General features: G+C 38.6%; 1 protein-coding gene across 1 annotated transcript; it reads left to right on the top strand.

Moving 5' to 3' along the window:
* Window positions 1-5249: 5249 nt before the first annotated feature.
* Window positions 5250-6770, top strand: LOC113783233. Its single transcript, XM_027329309.1, has 2 exons — window positions 5250-6605; window positions 6765-6770. The coding sequence occupies exons 1-2, from the start codon at window positions 5250-5252 to the stop codon at window positions 6768-6770; spliced, it is 1362 nt and encodes a 453-aa protein (XP_027185110.1).
* Window positions 6771-18284: the final 11514 nt, after the last annotated feature.

Below are 18284 nucleotides of genomic sequence, written 5' to 3' on the forward strand. Positions count from 1 at the left end.
TATTATTCTTGTCGTAGCAAGAAAATTTTTTCCTTTATTTCCTATATTTTTGCTAGTCTTTTGTAGAAGCTTGTGAATGTCGAATTTGTTCTTCCTTGGAAGGAATACAGCTTGTTACAAGTCTACCAGCCATTTTCTTTTTCAAATTTTCTTTTAGTTAGAGTTCTTAGACATTCATTTTCTTTTTGGGTAAATTACATTTAACAGCCATGTGATATTACATAATACCACATGGCCTCCCTAAGGTTTCAAAATAGTAATATAACCCCCCCTATAATTTTATGTAAAATGAAAAATAAACAAAAGGACCATTAGTTATGGCGATTGAATCAAATGTGTTCCAAAATGCACGTGATTCAATCATAATATCCACTTAATACTCTCATAGTTTGCTTGAATATCTACTTTATCCCCTTGTAGTATTTGTATTTATCCACCTAACCCCCCTATGATTTTACGCAAGATGGTTAGACCATTGTTCGATTTAGTACTTAAATAAGAGCAATACTGGTATTATAACTAACGACCTTATAGAGGCTATTTTTCATCAAATTTTCACTTTACATGAAACTATAAGAGGTTAAGTGGATGATTTAATATGTTAAGAGCGTTATGTTGCAACTAGTGAAATGACAAGGGTTATATATCATTTACCCTTTTCCCAAAAGTAAATCATATGAAGGCCATTTTTGTATTTTTTTTTTTCACTTTTTTTGATTGGACTTAACTCGGGAAAGTGTAATTTGAAAGAATCTCAGGGACAAAATTTGTAGTTTGAATAAATTTCAAGAGAGGTAAATGTAATTAATTCATAAAATGACTACCAAGAAACTAAACTTATTTGAAAAATGCAATGGATTTTCTGTCCCACTTTTTTTTATCACATTTTCTATCCCACTCTTATTCTGTTTTTAGGTATCCTTCATAAACATTCCATTTCAACTCAAACTATCATTCACAAGGTCTAAAAATTAATGATAGAATAAAATGCCGAAATACAACATATTAAAAAATAAAAGAAATAACAAATACAAACCATTTTTGTTGTACTTTTCATTTCTGTGTTATATGGTTTTCTTTTTATCCATTGTATATTTGCTTTTACCTTACTAGCAGTTAGAGAGAATTAGAACTTAAGGAACAAAAAAAGTAAATTAGGATTTTTATGAAGGACAAAATTGCAATATAATAGAAGGTGAGCATAAAAGATGGAACAGAGATGGGAAATAAGATCCATTATACCAAAAGCTGCTTAACAATAATAGTTATAGGATTATTAGGCTTTTTAGGCTTGGATTAATAGTTATAGGATTATTAGGCTTTTTAGGTTTGGATTAATATATAGGCCAACATTTTGAAATAGCAAATAACTTAAAGGAGCAACCATATCTTGACTAGCAGAATATTTCTAAGCTGTAGATCTCAATGAATAACTGCGGTTGAATAATCAACATACAGATACTGCATTATTGCACACGCCACATCAATCCATAGTTCAATTCATTTAATCTTTTCATGATATTAAAAAAAATTATGCCAATACAACCATTTCTCTAGACTTCCATTTTGCATGAACTCAAGCATTTATAATTCTCTAAAGTTAGGGTTAGAGCAATTACTAATGGCTTTCCTGAGATTTGATGGCAAGGATACGTAATACTTCACATTCTACATCAATAGTCTTAAATACTTCACATTCTTTAGTGCTCACGACATATATCATTTTTCTGTCATAATTTCCTTCATCATGCTTCTATTATTTTCATCCTACTCAATTAAACTTAATACAGTAATTTTAGCATTTCCTCAGCAATAGCCTTCTTTAAACTCCAAATCTGGATCTATGAATCTTCAGGTTCTAGTTATTAACTGTCGTATCTTTTGGATTCTGAATGACGAAATGTGGCACTTGTACCCTTTTCTTTCAATATTCGCACCTTTACTATAGTATTATCGTTTAAGATTTTTCTTTTCTGTGGTTTTGTCCTTCAATTTGCACTGTTCTCTTTCCTTCGTCTTCTCTTCTTGTGCTGCTGCTGCTGCATCAAATCGGCTTCATCAGCTTAATAATGAATAATAAAAATGGAAGACATGGCATTGATCATTAGATCAATAATGTCTGACTAATTCATAGAGTAGATTTTGGCAAGTGGCTGTGGTGTGTAGAGTTTGGCAGCTGGGATTCAATAGAGTTTGGCGTGAATTCAAGTGGGCGTTCCCTTTTCTTCGTCGTCTCTTCTTGTGCCAGGCGAGGTGATTTTGACATCTTCAAGGTTAAATGCTACCAATAATTTAAATAGGATTAGCTTTCCTTTCATTAGATCCTTTAATGCAAGGAAGTGGTACACCTTGTTTCTTTTTAATCTTAATCGTGTAATAGAGATTAGGGGTAAGTCCCCTCTATAATTTATATTTCATGTTAATAAAATTTGGGAATGGCATCCTCCCTAGTTTGCTATTATGAACTAACTAGGAGGTATAAAACGCGCGATGTGCGTAGGTGACTAAAGATAATATGCCCTGCCAAATATGCGAATGCGAATTAAGGGAGTGATTGAATTTTGGTGCATTCTTCTTTTTATCCAACATTGCACGCAAGTTCTTTTTTTTTTTTTTTTTTTTAACAGTATGAATATGTATGGCAATTGACAGAGGGAAAAATATCACTGAGCTATATAGATTAAGGTTGATAATCCAAAAGTCCATTAAACTTCAAGGAAATGCAAAGACTTCAAATCCATTGCATTACATGAATTTGGCAACGATGATGATAATGTACCTGGCTGCTGCACTGGATAGTAAAATCACAAACTATAAAGCGAGGTATTCTCTACATTTTCAGAAAACCTAATAACTTGCAGGTTGAAGCCTTGTAAGTTGATGCTATATCTTTTTAGATTCATCACCCGTGGCTTCTGATGTAATTTCACAAAGTAATTGAAAGCAACTAAAACTTATCCATCGCTGCAGAAACAGTTGTAGGAAAGACGGATAAATTCCTCAAGAAGATACTACTGGAGAAAACGGGGAATAACCTTACATTGCATTTGAAAAGAAGCATTAAAACATGGAAGATTACTGATACAGTAAAATGCCAGATTACTGATACATTACTGAAATGTACCAGATTAATAATGGCCTAATTGAGCTGAAGGTGAAAATTAAAATGCCATGGATACATTTTTTCGATGCCTTTTCGATTGAATACAACAACAACAAAGGATGGTCAGCCCAAAGATTGGCAAATGCTCTTAGAATGCATTAACTTGAGTAGATATCACAATGTAAAATATTCATGCGATTACAATCTTCCATTCATTAATTCGACCAAAAAAGGAAGAAAAAGAAAATGACCTAACAGTCCTGTTCATAAAAGAATTGGAACTTAAAAGTAAATGATATACGACAAAATATCCTACTACAGAAAATTTTGACCAAAAGAGAGAACACTCAGATAATTTTTCATCAGAGATACTGCAGTAGTTTACAACAACAAAGACAGACATGGATCTAGATAGCCTAGCATCCCAGCCCATCAGCAACTCAAAACAATATCGAATTGTAACTAAAAATGGCAAATCTCATGTAACTGAACTGGGGTAACAAGCAACTGCTAGTATGATTAAACAAAAGAATTAGTTGCAAAATTGAATTTCTGGCTACAGTGTACAATTTACTGTTTAAGTTTAGCGTACACTATATAGATGATAGGGTATAATTTGTTAGTATTTTTATTATTAATTTTCCCTTCTATCCCTGACAAATATTGTGTTAATTGCTGATATTTACTCATATTTGGTATTTGGAATCAATTTCAGGAATGAAGCAGAAAACTACCAAAAAGGAGGGACTTTGTGAAAAATATGGAGACTTCTAAGGGCTTCAATCCTTGGGCCCTTGAATTGGTGGGGGACCACAAGCTAGTGAAAGGCATTTGGTCATTTGGGCTTCAAAGAAAGCAACGTAGAGAGACTTGGAACAAGAAGTACTTGGGAGGCTTTGTCCACATGTGTGGGGACCACCTAGATAGCTTTTAGTCATCTTTCTTTTGTTGCTTTAAAAGGGGACAACGTACAGAAGCAAAAGATATCTAGGGCTTTAGTTTTAGTTTTTTAGTTTAGTTCTAGTTTTCTTTCTTTGGACTGGCCTCTGACACACGCCAGGTATTCGACAATATTCCTCAACGGGGAGATTTTCTCATGAGGCGTGGTTAAGCTTTTCTAGTCAAGGGGACAACTGACGATTTGGTTCGACAATTACTGTGAGATCGAATCTGTTTTAATTATTTTCTTCATTTATTGGTATTTATATGTTTCTTGATTTTAATTGCTATGGCCTTGTGTATGATTGATTAGTGCGTAATAATTAATTATTCATATAGGCTATTTTTGCTAAATAGGGGTAATTGAATCCGTAATTGTTCGTTATCTCTACCTCAGTAGCAACTGGCGTAATTGGGTTTATGTCAGGGGAGCATATGATCTAATTTAAACAAACCCTCGTAGCGTGTTTGTTGGTTAGGATTGGGCCTTTCTAATTATTAATGCAATCTAGAAATTAAATCCTACGGTCGTACCTAGGGTTATTTTTGGGTTAGAGAAATAGCTAACGGTCGTACCTTAACTATCGAGAAATTAAGGAAGGGTTGGTTGTTTATCGCGTGTATGACAACTATAACTAATCTATTGCTAAATGTTGGAATTATTTATGCATCAATGATCAGTGCATGAACCATTTCTGATGTGTACCCTTGGCTAGAGTTTCCCCAATCATTTCTTTTAATTAATTATTTTCTGCAGTTAATTTATTTAGTTAGCATTTAATCTGAAACCCCCCATACTTTGGACTCTAGAAGAAACAAATTATCCCCAGTCCCTGTGGATTCGACCCTACTCACCGCTATATACAAAATCTGTATTTTTCTCGAGTAGGTATTTATTATTGTACAGGTTCGGCACCTGTCAATATTTGGCGCCGTTGCCAGGGACTGGCGTTATTATTTGTTTCTTTATCAAGTTCATTTTTGCTCTAATTTTCTGGTATTTTTCTAGTGTATGCCTAGGTCTTCTCGTACAGGTGAATTGATTTTTGACCCTGAAGTAGAGAAGACCGCGCGTAGAACGAGAAAGGAAACCAGACAGCTCAGAGAGGAGCACTCTAGTGTTGCATCTCAGAGAACTGAGCCCGAAGTTGAACCATCAGATTCGTTTGGTGACACTTCAAGTGATTCGTACCAAGAGAACGTCGCCATGGCAAACACACAAACATTAAGGGAGTTGGCTGCTCCAAACTTGACCCAACAACCTCTTTGCATAACTTTTCCTCGCCTTAGTGAGAATGCAGCTTTTGAATTAAAACCTGGTTTAATACATTTGTTGCCTGTTTTTCATGGTCTGCCAGGAGAGGAACCCCACAAACACATGCAGGAATTTGATGTAGTATGTTCAAGTATGAAGCCCTCGGGAGTAACTGATGAACAAATTAAATTAAGGGCCTTCCCTTTTTCTCTCAAGGATTCGGCAAAGGACTGGTTATACTGTCTACCTGCAGGCATTATCACCACGTGGCCAGAGATGCAGAAAAAATTTTTTGAAAAATATTTCCCTGCATCTAGAGCGGCTAGTTTGCGAAAGGAAATATGCGGCATCAAGCAATTTCAGGGGGAATCCTTGTATGAATATTGGGAGAGGTTCACCAGGCTGCGTACCCGATGCCCTCATCACCAAATAAGTGATCAACTGCTGATTCAGTACTTCTATGAGGGGCTACTGATGAACGATAGAAATATCATTGATGCAGCAAGTGGTGGTGCACTGGTGAATAAGACTACCCAAGAGGCATGGGACTTAATCGAGCGAATGGCAGAGAATTGCCAGCAGTTTGGTATGAGAGCAGATGTTCCTACGAGAAAGGTCAACGAGGTAATTTCATCTTCCATTCAACAGCAGTTATCTGAATTAACCTCATTTGTTCGACAGATAGCTGTAGGAAATGCACAGCAGGCCAAAGTGTGTGGGATTTGTACGAATATTGGTCATACCGCTGACTCATGCCCACAGTTACAAGAGGAGGGAGTTGAGCAAGCAAACATGGCTGGTAACATGCCCATGCCACGTAGACAGTATGACCCCTATTCCAACTCATACAATCCGGGTTGGAGGGATCATCCAAATCTGAGCTATGGGGGAAATAAGCAACAAAATTTCATCCCCAATAGACAGCAGGGCTTCCAGCAACAATATCAAACAAGGAATCAACCATCCTCTGCCTCAGGTATGTCCCTAGAAGACATGGTTAAAACCATAGCCTCTAATACTATGAAATTTCAACAGGACACTGAGGCCAGCAATCAAGAGATGAAAGCACGTATGCAAAACTTGGAAAATCAGATGAGTCAATTAGCCTCAATTGTCAACCGACTGGACTCCCAGGGAAAGGGAAAACTTTCATCTCAACCTGAGGTGAATCCCAAGAATGTGAGTGCAATGACCCTCAGGAGTGGGAAAGAGGTTGAAGGACCAGCGCCAGTGGCTCCGAAGGACAAGAATGAGGACCGCATTGAGAAAGAGCTCGAGCAAGAAGGAACGCCCGGCACAAATAAAGAGGTAATACGTGACCCAGTGGTTCCAGTTAAACCTAACCCACCACCTTTTCCTAGCAGGTTGGAAAGGCCTAAAAAGAAAGAAAGAAGAAAAGAAGGAAAGAAAAAAAAAAAAAATGGGAGATTTTTTTTTTCTTTTTTTTTAAAAGCTATCCGAACGTAGATCTGAACTCTGAAATTATTTTTTTTTTTAAATGTAATAATAATAAACAATAATAATAATAATAATTTTTTTTTTTTTGATAAAAAACATGGTTTGGGTCGTCCAATACCGCGCGGGCACGCCAAGATTGGTTTTCGTCCTCTGGTCTCAGAAAACACTAACACCGCGCGGGCACGCCAAGATTTCACTTCCTGGTCACAGTGGAGGAGATATTAGCCTGGATACTACCCAATGGAGAAACGACAAAACGAAAGAAATAAACAACTAAAACCAATAAAATCAATATTTGGGTTGCCTCCCAAACGAGCGCCTTTCTTTAATGTCTTTGGCTAGACATAGCCTATAATTTGCTCAAAATAAGCAAATCGGGTCCTCCACATGCATCGTCTCCACCCGTTCAACTGGAACCCCTTCATAATACGGCTTAAGACGATGGCCATTCACCACAAATTTCTTCTCTGTCCTTAGACTCTGGATCTCCACTGCACCATAATCAAAGACATTAGTTACCACAAAGGGACCGATCCAACGAGAACGTAACTTACCCAGAAATAACTTCAATTTTGAGTGGTACAGTAAAACTTTTTGCCCACATTCGAACGTCTTCCTAGAGACTTGCTGGTCATGAAAAATCTTATTTTTCTCCTTATAAATCACAGCATTCTCGTAGGCTTCATTACGAATCTCCTCCAATTCTTGTAATTGCAACTTCCTTTGAATTCCTCCCTCCTCAATATCCATATTGCATTGCTTAACTGCCCAAAATGCTTTATGCTCGAACTCAACTGGGAGATGGCAAGGCTTACCAAATACCAACCTATAGGGAGACATCCCTATAGGTGTCTTGTAAGCGGTCCTGTATGCCCACAAAGCATCTTCCAACCTTGAGCTCCAGTCCTTCCTGTCAGGGCGGACCATCTTTTCCAAAATGGACTTTATTTCCCTATTCGAGACTTCAGCCTGGCCATTGGTCTGTGGATGGTAGGAAGTGGAAACCTTATGTAGAACACCATATTTCCTGAACAAAGCAGCAATTGTTTTGTTGCAAAAATGCGTCCCCCTATCACTCACAACTGCCCGTGGCATTCCAAATCGCACGAAAATGTTAGATTTTATGAAGTCTGCAACAACCTTAGAATCATTAGTGCGGGTGGCATTTGCTTCCACCCACTTCGAGACATAATCCACTACTAGCAAAATGTATAAAAATCCACAAGAATTTGGAAAGGGACCCATGAAATCTATACCCCAAGTATCAAAAATTTCAATGAAAAACATGGGCACCTGTGGCAGTTGATCCCTTCGGGATAAATTGCTTACCCTCTGACATTTATCACATGTCTTACAAAACAAGTAAGCATCCTTAAATAAGGTAGGCCAAAAAAAACCACTTTCCAACACTTTTCTAGCAGTCCATTTAGGTCCAAAATGACCCCCACATGCAAAAGAGTGACAGAAAGTCAATATAGATTGGAATTCACCTTCACTTACACATCGCCTCATTATTTGGTCAGCACCTTGTTTCCACAGATAGGGATCATCCCAGACATAGTACCTTGCATCACTTTTTAGTTTGTCCCTTTTTGCCTTGGGCCAACCTGCGGGCAACTTGTCAGTAACCAGATAATTCACAATGTCTGCAAACCAAGGAGGGGATGAATTAATAGAAAGTAAATGCTCTTCAGGAAAAGACTCCCTTAATGGTAATTCTTCCTCCGCTACCAGTATTCGACTGAGGTGGTCAGCTACCAGATTCTCTGCTCCTTTTTTATCTCTGATTTCCAAGTCAAATTCCTGCAGGAGCAATATCCATCTTATCAAGCGGGGTTTAGCGTCCTTCTTGGTCAGTAGGTACCTCAAAGCTGCATGGTCAGAATACACAATTACTTTAGCACCTAACAAATAAGGTCTAAACTTTTCTAAAGCAAAAATAACAGCTAAGAGTTCTTTCTCCGTAGTAGAGTAATTGAGTTGGGCGCCATTTAAAGCTCTAGAGGCATAATATATTGCGTGCGCCGCTTTCTCCACCCTTTGCCCCAAAACTGCTCCCACGGAGTGGTCGCTGGCATCACACATAATTTCAAACGGGAGATTCCAGTCAGGGGGTTGGATGACAGGTGGAGAAGTGAGTAATTTCTTCAACTTCTCGAACGCTTCCTTGCACTCCTCGTTGAATTCGAAAATAACATCCATTTGCAAAAGCCCGAAAAGTGGTGCCCCAATCTTTGAGAAGTCCTTGATAAATCTGCGATAGAAACCTGCATGTCCTAGAAAGGAACGAACTTCCCGTACAGTTACGGGGTAAGGTAAAGCAGATATTACATCTATTTTAGCTTTATCAACTTCAATTCCTCTAGATGACACTACATGTCCTAGAACTATCCCGTGCTCAACCATGAAGTGACATTTTTCCCAATTGAGCACTAGGTTAGTCTCAATGCATCTTTTAAAATTAATGTCAGGTTATCTAAGCAATCGTCAAAACTATCACCATAGACACTGAAAGTCATCCATGAATACCTCAATTATTCTCTCCACATACTCAGAAAAAATGCTAATCATGCACCTCTGGAATGTTGCGGGGGCATTGCACAATCCAAAGGGCATCCTTCGATAGGCAAAAGTGCCAAAGGGGCAAGTGAAAGTTGTTTTCTCTTGATCCTCTGGCGCAATTGCTATCTGAAAATAACCAGAGAAACCATCTAAAAAACAATAATAGGCACGACAAGCTAACCTTTCAACCATTTGATCAATGAATGGAAGGGGAAAATGATCCTTCTTGGTCACTGCGTTCAATTTACGGTAATCGATGCACTGGCGCCAACCCGTAGGCTTTCGAATTGGAACAAGGTCCCCTTCATGATTTTCTTCCGCAGTTACCCCTGCTTTCTTCGGCACCACTTGTACCGGGCTCACCCATGGGCTATCTGAGATAGAAAAAATAATTCCTACGTCCAGAAGCTTGATTACCTCTTTCTTGACCACTTCCATCATGTTGGGGTTCAATCTTCTTTGTGGTTGTCTTATCGGTCTAGCATCCTCTTCTAGGCGAATTCGATGCATACATACGGACGGGCTTATACCCTTGATGTCTGCAATTGTCCACCCTATAGCTTCCTTATGCTCCCTTAAAACCCGTAGCAGCTTATCCTCCTCCGTGGGTGATAATTTGGATGAGATTATCACTGGTAACGTCTCTTTTTCACCCAGATAGGCATACTTTAAATGCTTGGGCAGGGGTTTCAACTCCACTTCAGGTGCCTGCACGATAGAAGGTAATAACTTTAGGTGCGGTTCAGGCACAAATATAGGAGCAACATCATACCTTAGAGGACTTTGGCCTAGTGAATGCAAGGCTCCAACCATTCTTTGCAAACTGATGTCTAACTCCATCTCGCAGGCTGCTTCCAGATCCAAATGTTTGGTGATTGCTACCTCCAATTCATCCCTGCCATTAATCTCAAATACTTCTTGCACCAAAGGGTCAATTACACTCACAGCAAAAACAGCATTAGAATGACATGGATATTTCATGGCCTCAAATATACTGAAATGAACTATTTCTCCATCAAATTCCATCGTTAGGGTGCCCTCACTAACATCAATTTTTGTACGAGCTGTGCTCAAGAAGGGCCTCCCCAACAAAATTGGTGATGGATTTGGAGAACGTTCATCACCCATATCAAGAATATAAAAATCAGCAGGGAACACTAAATTATTCACTTGCACTAGCACATCTTCTATCACCCCATCAGGATAAGCATTAGTTCTATCAGCCAACTGAATTATAATGCCAGTTTCCTTTAAGGGGCCCAAATTTAGAGAAGCATAAATAGCCTTGGGCATCACATTTATGGATGCTCCTAAATCTAACATGGCATTCCTAATGCTAGTGTTCCCTATTTTACAAGGAATAGTGAACATACCTGGGTCTCCGCACTTGGGTGGAAGTTTTCTTTGAAGCACTGCAGATACGTTCTCTCCCACAATTATCCTTTCATCTCCTCTCAGTTTCCTTCTATTGATGCATAGGTCCTTCAAAAATTTGGCATACCGGGGTACTTGCTTAATTGCGTCAAGTAAGGGGATATTTATCTCCACCTTCCTAAACATCTCCAAAATTCGTGAATTGATAGGGTATCATTTGTTAGTAATTTTATTATTAATTTCCCCTTTTATCCCTGCCAAATATTGTGTTAATTGCTGATATTTACTTATATTTGGTACATGACTTAATTTCAGGAATGAAACAGAAAACTACCAAAGAAGAGGGATTTCATGGAGAATATGGAGACTTCTAAGGGCTTCAGTCCTTAGGCCCTTTGATTGGTGGGGACCACAAAGCTATAAGTCATTTGGGCTCTTCAAAGAAAGCTACGTAAGGAGACTTGGAACAAGAAGTATTTGGAGCTTTTCCACATGTGTGGGGACCACCTAGAGAGCTTTAGTCTATCTTTCTTTTGTTTCTTAAATAGGGATAACGTAGGGAAGGAAGGACCACCTTTTTAGTTTTAGTTTTTAGCCTAGTCTTTAGTTTTTCTTTTTTTCCTTCTCCTGACTGGCCTCTGACACACGCCAGGTGTTCGACAATATTCCCCAACGGGAAAAACACCTTTTATTCCTTGCTTCTTAATAGAAAACGCAATGTCTTTGCAATCTATTAATTCGTGTGGTACTTTTATTATGCGGCGTGGTTAAATCTTCCATCTAGTCAAGGGTCAACTCGACGGCGCAGTCCCGACAATCTGTGAGATCTAATTAGTTTTCACGTGTTCCTTTATTTATTAATATTTGCACGTTGTCTGCTTGAATTTTCATGGGATTATTTTATTAATTGGATGTCAAGGGCCCGATGTTCAATGTGATTTATTAATCTCGTGCCAATTTAGTCAATTAAATCCGTAATTGTTTGATTGATTAATATTAGTGGCAACTGGTGTGTTTACACATTAGGGGAACGTGCAATCTAATTTAAATAACCCTCGTAGCGTGTTATTGATTAGGGCTATGTTTTTCTGGTTATTAATGCAATTGGAGAATTAATTCCTATGGTCGTACCTAGGAGTACTTTTCTGGTTAGGGGTGATTAATGGTCGTACCTTGGTCACCTATAAATTAAGGAAAAATTGGTCATTAGAGTTCATCGATGGCTATAACTAGCCTGTTAATAAATTAAGTGAACCTCTCTTGCATCAATGATCGGATAAATGGACTGTGCCTGAGTAGTTGCATCCTTGGCTAGAATTTATTTATTCCTGATTAAATTCCTGCTATATTTGTGCTAGTTATTTATTCATTTTTAGTTAAATTGCTTAATTGTTTTTAGTTTCATTCTGGTGAAATCCCCCCTTATCAATTGGACTTTAAAAGAGACAGATATCTCCAGTCCCTGAGGAGACGACCCTACTTGCCACTGTCTACTATTTAGTAATTTTTGTCAACTAATTAATTCTGGTATATCGGGTTAAGCAAACTCTTCGGGAACAGGGTGAATCAAGTAACCTATTGCACACCTAGAGTCCCTGCTCCAGTACCTAAGATTAATTATTGACTGCTTTTAGTGGTAGCTAGGTTCTATATTTATTATTATTATTGCACAGGCTGACGCCCTGTCAATATTTGGCGCCGTTGCCGGGGACTGGTGCCAGATTAATTTGTTTCCTTTTGAGTTTATCTTATTTTCATTTTTTTAATTTATTTTTCTCTTATTTTTTTTATTATTTTTTATGGCTGCTAACATTCCATATTTTGATGATAGACTGGATTTTGTTCCTGAATGGGGTTATGAGACTCATGTTTTTCCTAATGATCAATGGGTTGTTGCAAATTGTGGAACTTATTTTGATTCAGGTTATTCAACTGACACATGCCCCGCATTTCAAGATAATCTAAGCGCTCCACTTGATACTTTTGGAGATTTTCCACCCTGGTCTCAAACGTGGTATAACCCTAATCCAAACGGGTATGATCAAGAATGGTGGGATAACTCCGATTATAATTATACAATGGGGCCAATGAATTTTCAACAGTATGAGTCTCAAGAATCGTCATCTATGTCAGGTATGTCTCTTGAAGAAATAGTTGAATCAATAGCTATTAATACATATCAATTCCAACAGGAGACACAAAGGAGAAATGAGATGATGAAGGAGGCAATGAGTAATCTGGAAGATCAAATGTGTCTATTGACATCCAGAATAAATCGACTGGCTTCTCAATTTGAAGAATTGCCCTCGAAAACCATTATTGAAAATGAGAGTGCAATTTGCCTGACTAGTGATGAGGAGCTGCAAGATTTTCAAGAAGAGAGATGTACAGATGCAGTTGAAAAAGAAGCCGAAAATGAAGAAATGGAACCCCAACCGCAACCCATTCAAGTGAAAGAATCCAGTGAAGAATCATCAAATGTGGTGACACCATCTCCATTCCCTAACCCGCATTTTCTTAACTCTTACTCTATGGTTTCTGTTAATGAGATTGATTTTGTTATACCGGAAGTTCTTGAATCTCATGGCAGGAATGAGTTAAGAGTAGCTATGGTCAAATATCTTGAACCGTTGAATGCTCCTGATGGAGGAGTGGATGAAGAATTGCGATCAATGCTTGATTATTTGGCGCTATCAACTAGTCCATGGAAGACCGTAGCTCGTGTGTTCAAAGATTACTCCATCTATGAGGGTTACCAGGATCATATTGAAGATAAAGCATTGAAGCGAGCCACAAGATTTTATCCTCCGTGAACAAGCATAGCATGTCTAGCCAAAGACATTAAAGAAAGGCGCTTTTTGGGAGGCAACCCAATTGTTAATTTTATTGTTTTAGTGCTTAATTATTTAATTATGTCGTTTCTCACGTGGGTACTAGTCACTCTTGATATTTTCTAACTCTGATCAGGATAGGTAATCTTGGCGTGCCCACGCGAGGAGGGCACGCGTTAAAGTGCGTAAGGTAACTCTCGAAGTCAGTGGATGCTCTCTAATCTTGGCGTGCCCACGCCATGTTTGACGACCCAAAAACAAAGGAAATAATTTTTCACTTTAAAAAAAAAAAAAAAAAAAAAAATTTCTCTTTCTTTAAATAAATGTAATTTCCTTCTTCATTTTCAGTTTTGGTATTCAAAAATCGAATTTTCCAATCTCAATTCAATTTTTAAAAAGAAAAAAAAAATCCCAAAAAAAAAAAAAATTTCTTTCTTTTCTTCTTCTTTCTTTCTTTCTTTTTCTTCTTCTTCTCCACCGCTCCCCTGCTCCCTCTCTGTTGTCCGAAATCCCTTTCGCCCGCCACCCATCTCACCCGCGACCGCCACCAGCTCTCTCCGCCGTCGGATCTGCTCCACGGCCGCGCGCCTCACCCATCGCGCAACAGCTCCTCTGTCCACCGTCGCATGCCAGCAGCTCTGCCATTAGCTCGCAGACGCCGCGGCCTCGCTCGTCTCCGGACCGCACGCCACCGTCCCGCGCGCTCTACTCTTCCGCGCACACCAACCACCCGCAGCCGCTGCCCCCACTCCAGCTTGCCCGCCACCACTACAGCTCCTCTGTCCGCCTACTGCCGAGGTCCTAGCAGAGGTATTTGGACTTTATTCCCCAATTTCTAACATTGATTGGTGTTGTTAAGGATTTTCCACAATTGGTATTTGTGGCTGTTGGAGTTTATTTCTTCACTTGTGTGGTATACCTATTGGGCGTCATTTCTTGTGGCTACTATAGATTCGTCCTCTCTTATTTGCTGCTTAATTGGGAGCTGGAAGCTTGGGGTTCCTTTCTTCACTGATTAATTCGTCCTTTCTTCACTGAAAGCTTGGACTCGAATTGCTGACTTTTGGAACTATCACTGCGAATTCGGTTGATTGAGTTGTACATTTACTCTTTCATTCCAAAAAAAAAAAGGGGGGGGGAAGGCACTGGTTGGGGTATTTTCACTTGAATTTATTACTTCTTTTGGGTTGGGTGCAATTGTGCATTAACTGGCCACCTGGAGCGATTTGTTCCGATTGAGGTTTCATTGATTTTGGCCTACGTTTTTACCCCCAGTGGTACTGGAGGGAATATTTTCAATTGAATTTGTTTACCCCTAGTTGTTTGGCGGAGTTCTTATTGACAACTTTCTGGGCTGTTATCATTGAAATTGCTAATTTTTGGGTGGGCTGGATTCGTGAAATTGTCTTTTGCTAATTGGGAGGCAACTTTGCTTGTGTTTTGATTGTTGCGATTCTCAATTATGAGCAGTGTTAATTGTTATTTTGGTTTGTCGGTGGCCTGATATTGGTGGTGTGTGATTTCTCTTCCATAGTTTACTACACCAGTGGTACTGGTGGGGTGATTGGACCTCAATTGGGTACTTCTATTTGGTTGGCTAAGTGATTATTGTCCAAGCCCTGAGCTGTTATCCTTGAAATTGCTGATTTTGGGTTGCGACTTCTACTGGCCAACTGGAGCCATTTGTTGAGTATTTGGGTGAGCTGAAATATTGCACTTGTTTGTTAAATTGGGAGGCTTCTATACCCTCTACATTGCTTATTCCAGTTCAGTGCATCTAGTTGAAATGCTGGGGGTTTGAGATTCAGTTGTTAATGTCAGAGTTTTCCACTACTATTGCTTGACTTGTTCACTTCTTGAGGCTCACCGCTGGGGGCATTTGTTCAACTTTTGGGTGGAATTGTTGAGTTTTTGGGTGAGTTGAAATACTGTGATTGCTTGTTGAATTGGGGAGTTTCTATGACACTTGCTTGGCTTATTCATGTTGAGTGTATTTAATTGAAGTTTCTACTGTGATTTCGGTTGAGTTATCTCTGAATTGCCTGTTGACTTGGGAAACCTGTGCCACTTGCTTTGCTTGTCAAGGTGGGTACATCCAGTTGAATTGTTGGGCTGCATTAATTCTGCATTTGAGTAAATTAGGACCACTACTGATTATTGATTGCAATCGCTGCTTTGTTGGGACATTTGTATAGACCTTGGGTGCCTCACATGTACATTTTGTTGATTGGGTTTGCCATTTAAGTTGCTTCATTATCTGTGGGGTGCACCAATGGTACTGGTTGGGGTATTTTGACTAGATTTGGTAATTCCATCTGATTGGCTGTCTAATTGACAGCCAAGAACTTGTGACTGAATTGTTATTGTCAAATACCTAAACTCTCAATGTTGAAATTTCTGATTCTGAGTTAAGGCATTAACTGGCCAACTGGAGCTATTTGTTGAGATTTTGGGAGGACAGAGTTTTGCATTTGCTGGTTGAATTGAGTATGATGTCTCAGAACTTGGGCGCGTACTTCCACCACATTGGTTTCCTCCACCGTCCCCGCCTACCTCTTGGCCACTCAAAGAGGAAAGTTTCGTTGTCCTCTTCACTTTAATTGCTTTAATTCCTCCATTGAGGACAATGTAGGATTTAGGTGTGGGGGGAGCAGTTATGGTGCTAGTATCTTTCGTTCATTTTCATTTTCTTCTTTTTAGTGATTGGCTCGTAAGTGCATGCCAAAATTTGATGTTGGATTGTTGCCTCTATTTCTGCTATTGCCAAATTTTAATAATAAAAGGGTATCAAGTTAATATGGTTGAGTCCAAAAATATCTCTTTGGTGAATATCGATGATTGTTTTACTCTTATAATTTTTGGTTAACTTTCCTAGGCATAGGGAATGATTATTGGCATTTTCATGTGAATTGGTCCGGTTATTAACTTTAGTTCTCCATGTTTGAAAATGAGGCTAGCTGATGCAAGTTTTCTTTTGGTTCTTGTGTTATATTGAGTTTTTGTGATTTTTAGCTATGAATAAACTTGACTGTACTCCGCTATTAGTTACTACTGAGTAACCGGGGATCTGCACCTAAAAGTGTTGATTCTCGCGTCAAAAGGTAGTAATTCCTATGAGTACGTGGTCACGTGGCGATAGAAGCTGAGTAACCGGGCTCCTTCATCTTGCCAATGTTGGAGTTCGCGTCAAAAGGCTCTAATGGCTAGCGACTAAGTCTTTTGTTACTATTGAAAAAAAAAAGAGAAAAGTAGGAAAAAAAATGTGAAAAAAAGTGAAGGTTGTGTTAGTGTGTAATAAAAATCAGCTTGCCGAATTATGGATTTAATGTTGAGATTTTGGTTAATAATTGGACCATTTGCTGATAAATGTTGTACATTATTCCTTTTTCTTAGATTCGTTAACCTGAAATTGGAAGAGTTTATGGTTTAGAAGCTAACCAGGAGTGATGTTTCTTGGACTTGACCATTGATGCTTGATTATTATTTTTCTTGGTATCTTGGCAATTAGGTAGTTAGAGCGATAGCCATTGTCAAAATTTTGGTGTTCAATTGCTGCTCCCATGCTTGAGGGCAAGCATGATTCAGGTGTGGGGGGAATTGATAGGGTATAATTTGTTAGTATTTTTATTATTAATTTTCCCTTCTATCTCTGACAAATATTGTGTTAATTGCTGATATTTACTCATATTTGGTATTTGGAATCAATTTCAGGAATGAAGCAGAAAACTACCAAAAAGGAGGGACTTTGTGAAAAATATGGAGACTTCTAAGGGCTTCAATCCTTGGGCCCTTGAATTGGTGGGGGACCACAAGCTAGTGAAAGGCATTTGGTCATTTGGGCTTCAAAGAAAGCAACGTAGAGAGACTTGAAACAAGAAGTACTTGGGAGGCTTTGTCCACATGTGTGGGGACCACCTAGATAGCTTTTAGTCATCTTTCTTTTGTTGCTTTAAAAGGGGACAACGTACAGAAGCAAAAGATATCTAGGGCTTTAGTTTTAGTTTTTTAGTTTAGTTCTAGTTTTCTTTCTTTGGACTGGCCTCTGACACACGCCAGGTATTCGACAATATTCCTCAACGGGGAGATTTTCTCATGAGGCGTGGTTAAGCTTTTCTAGTCAAGGGGACAACTGACGATTTGGTTCGACAATTACTGTGAGATCGAATCTGTTTTAATTATTTTCTTCATTTATTGGTATTTATATGTTTCTTGATTTTAATTGCTATGGCCTTGTGTATGATTGATTAGTACACAATAATTAATTATTCATATAGGCTATTTTTGCTAAATAGGGGTAATTGAATCCGTAATTGTTCGTTATCTCTACCTCAGTAGCAACTGGCGTAATTGGGTTTATGTCAGGGGAGCATATGATCTAATTTAAACAAACCCTCGTAGCGTGTTTGTTGGTTAGGATTGGGCCTTTCTAATTATTAATGCAATCTAGAAATTAAATCCTACGGTCGTACCTAGGGTTATTTTTGGGTTAGAGAAATAGCTAACGGTCGTACCTTAGCTATCGAGAAATTAAGGAAGGGTTGGTTGTTTATCGCGTGCATGACAACTATAACTAATCTATTGCTAAATGTTGGAATTATTTATGCATCAATGATCAGTGCATGAACCATTTCTGATGTGTACCCTTGGCTAGAGTTTCCCCAATCATTTCTTTTAATTAATTATTTTCTGCAGTTAATTTATTTAGTTAGCATTTAATCCAAAACCCCCCATACTTTGGACTCTAGAAGAAACAAATTATCCC

The sequence above is a fragment of the Coffea eugenioides genome, chromosome 9, assembly GCF_003713205.1.
Source record: "Coffea eugenioides isolate CCC68of chromosome 9, Ceug_1.0, whole genome shotgun sequence".
In the NCBI taxonomy this organism is placed as follows: Eukaryota; Viridiplantae; Streptophyta; class Magnoliopsida; order Gentianales; family Rubiaceae; genus Coffea; species Coffea eugenioides.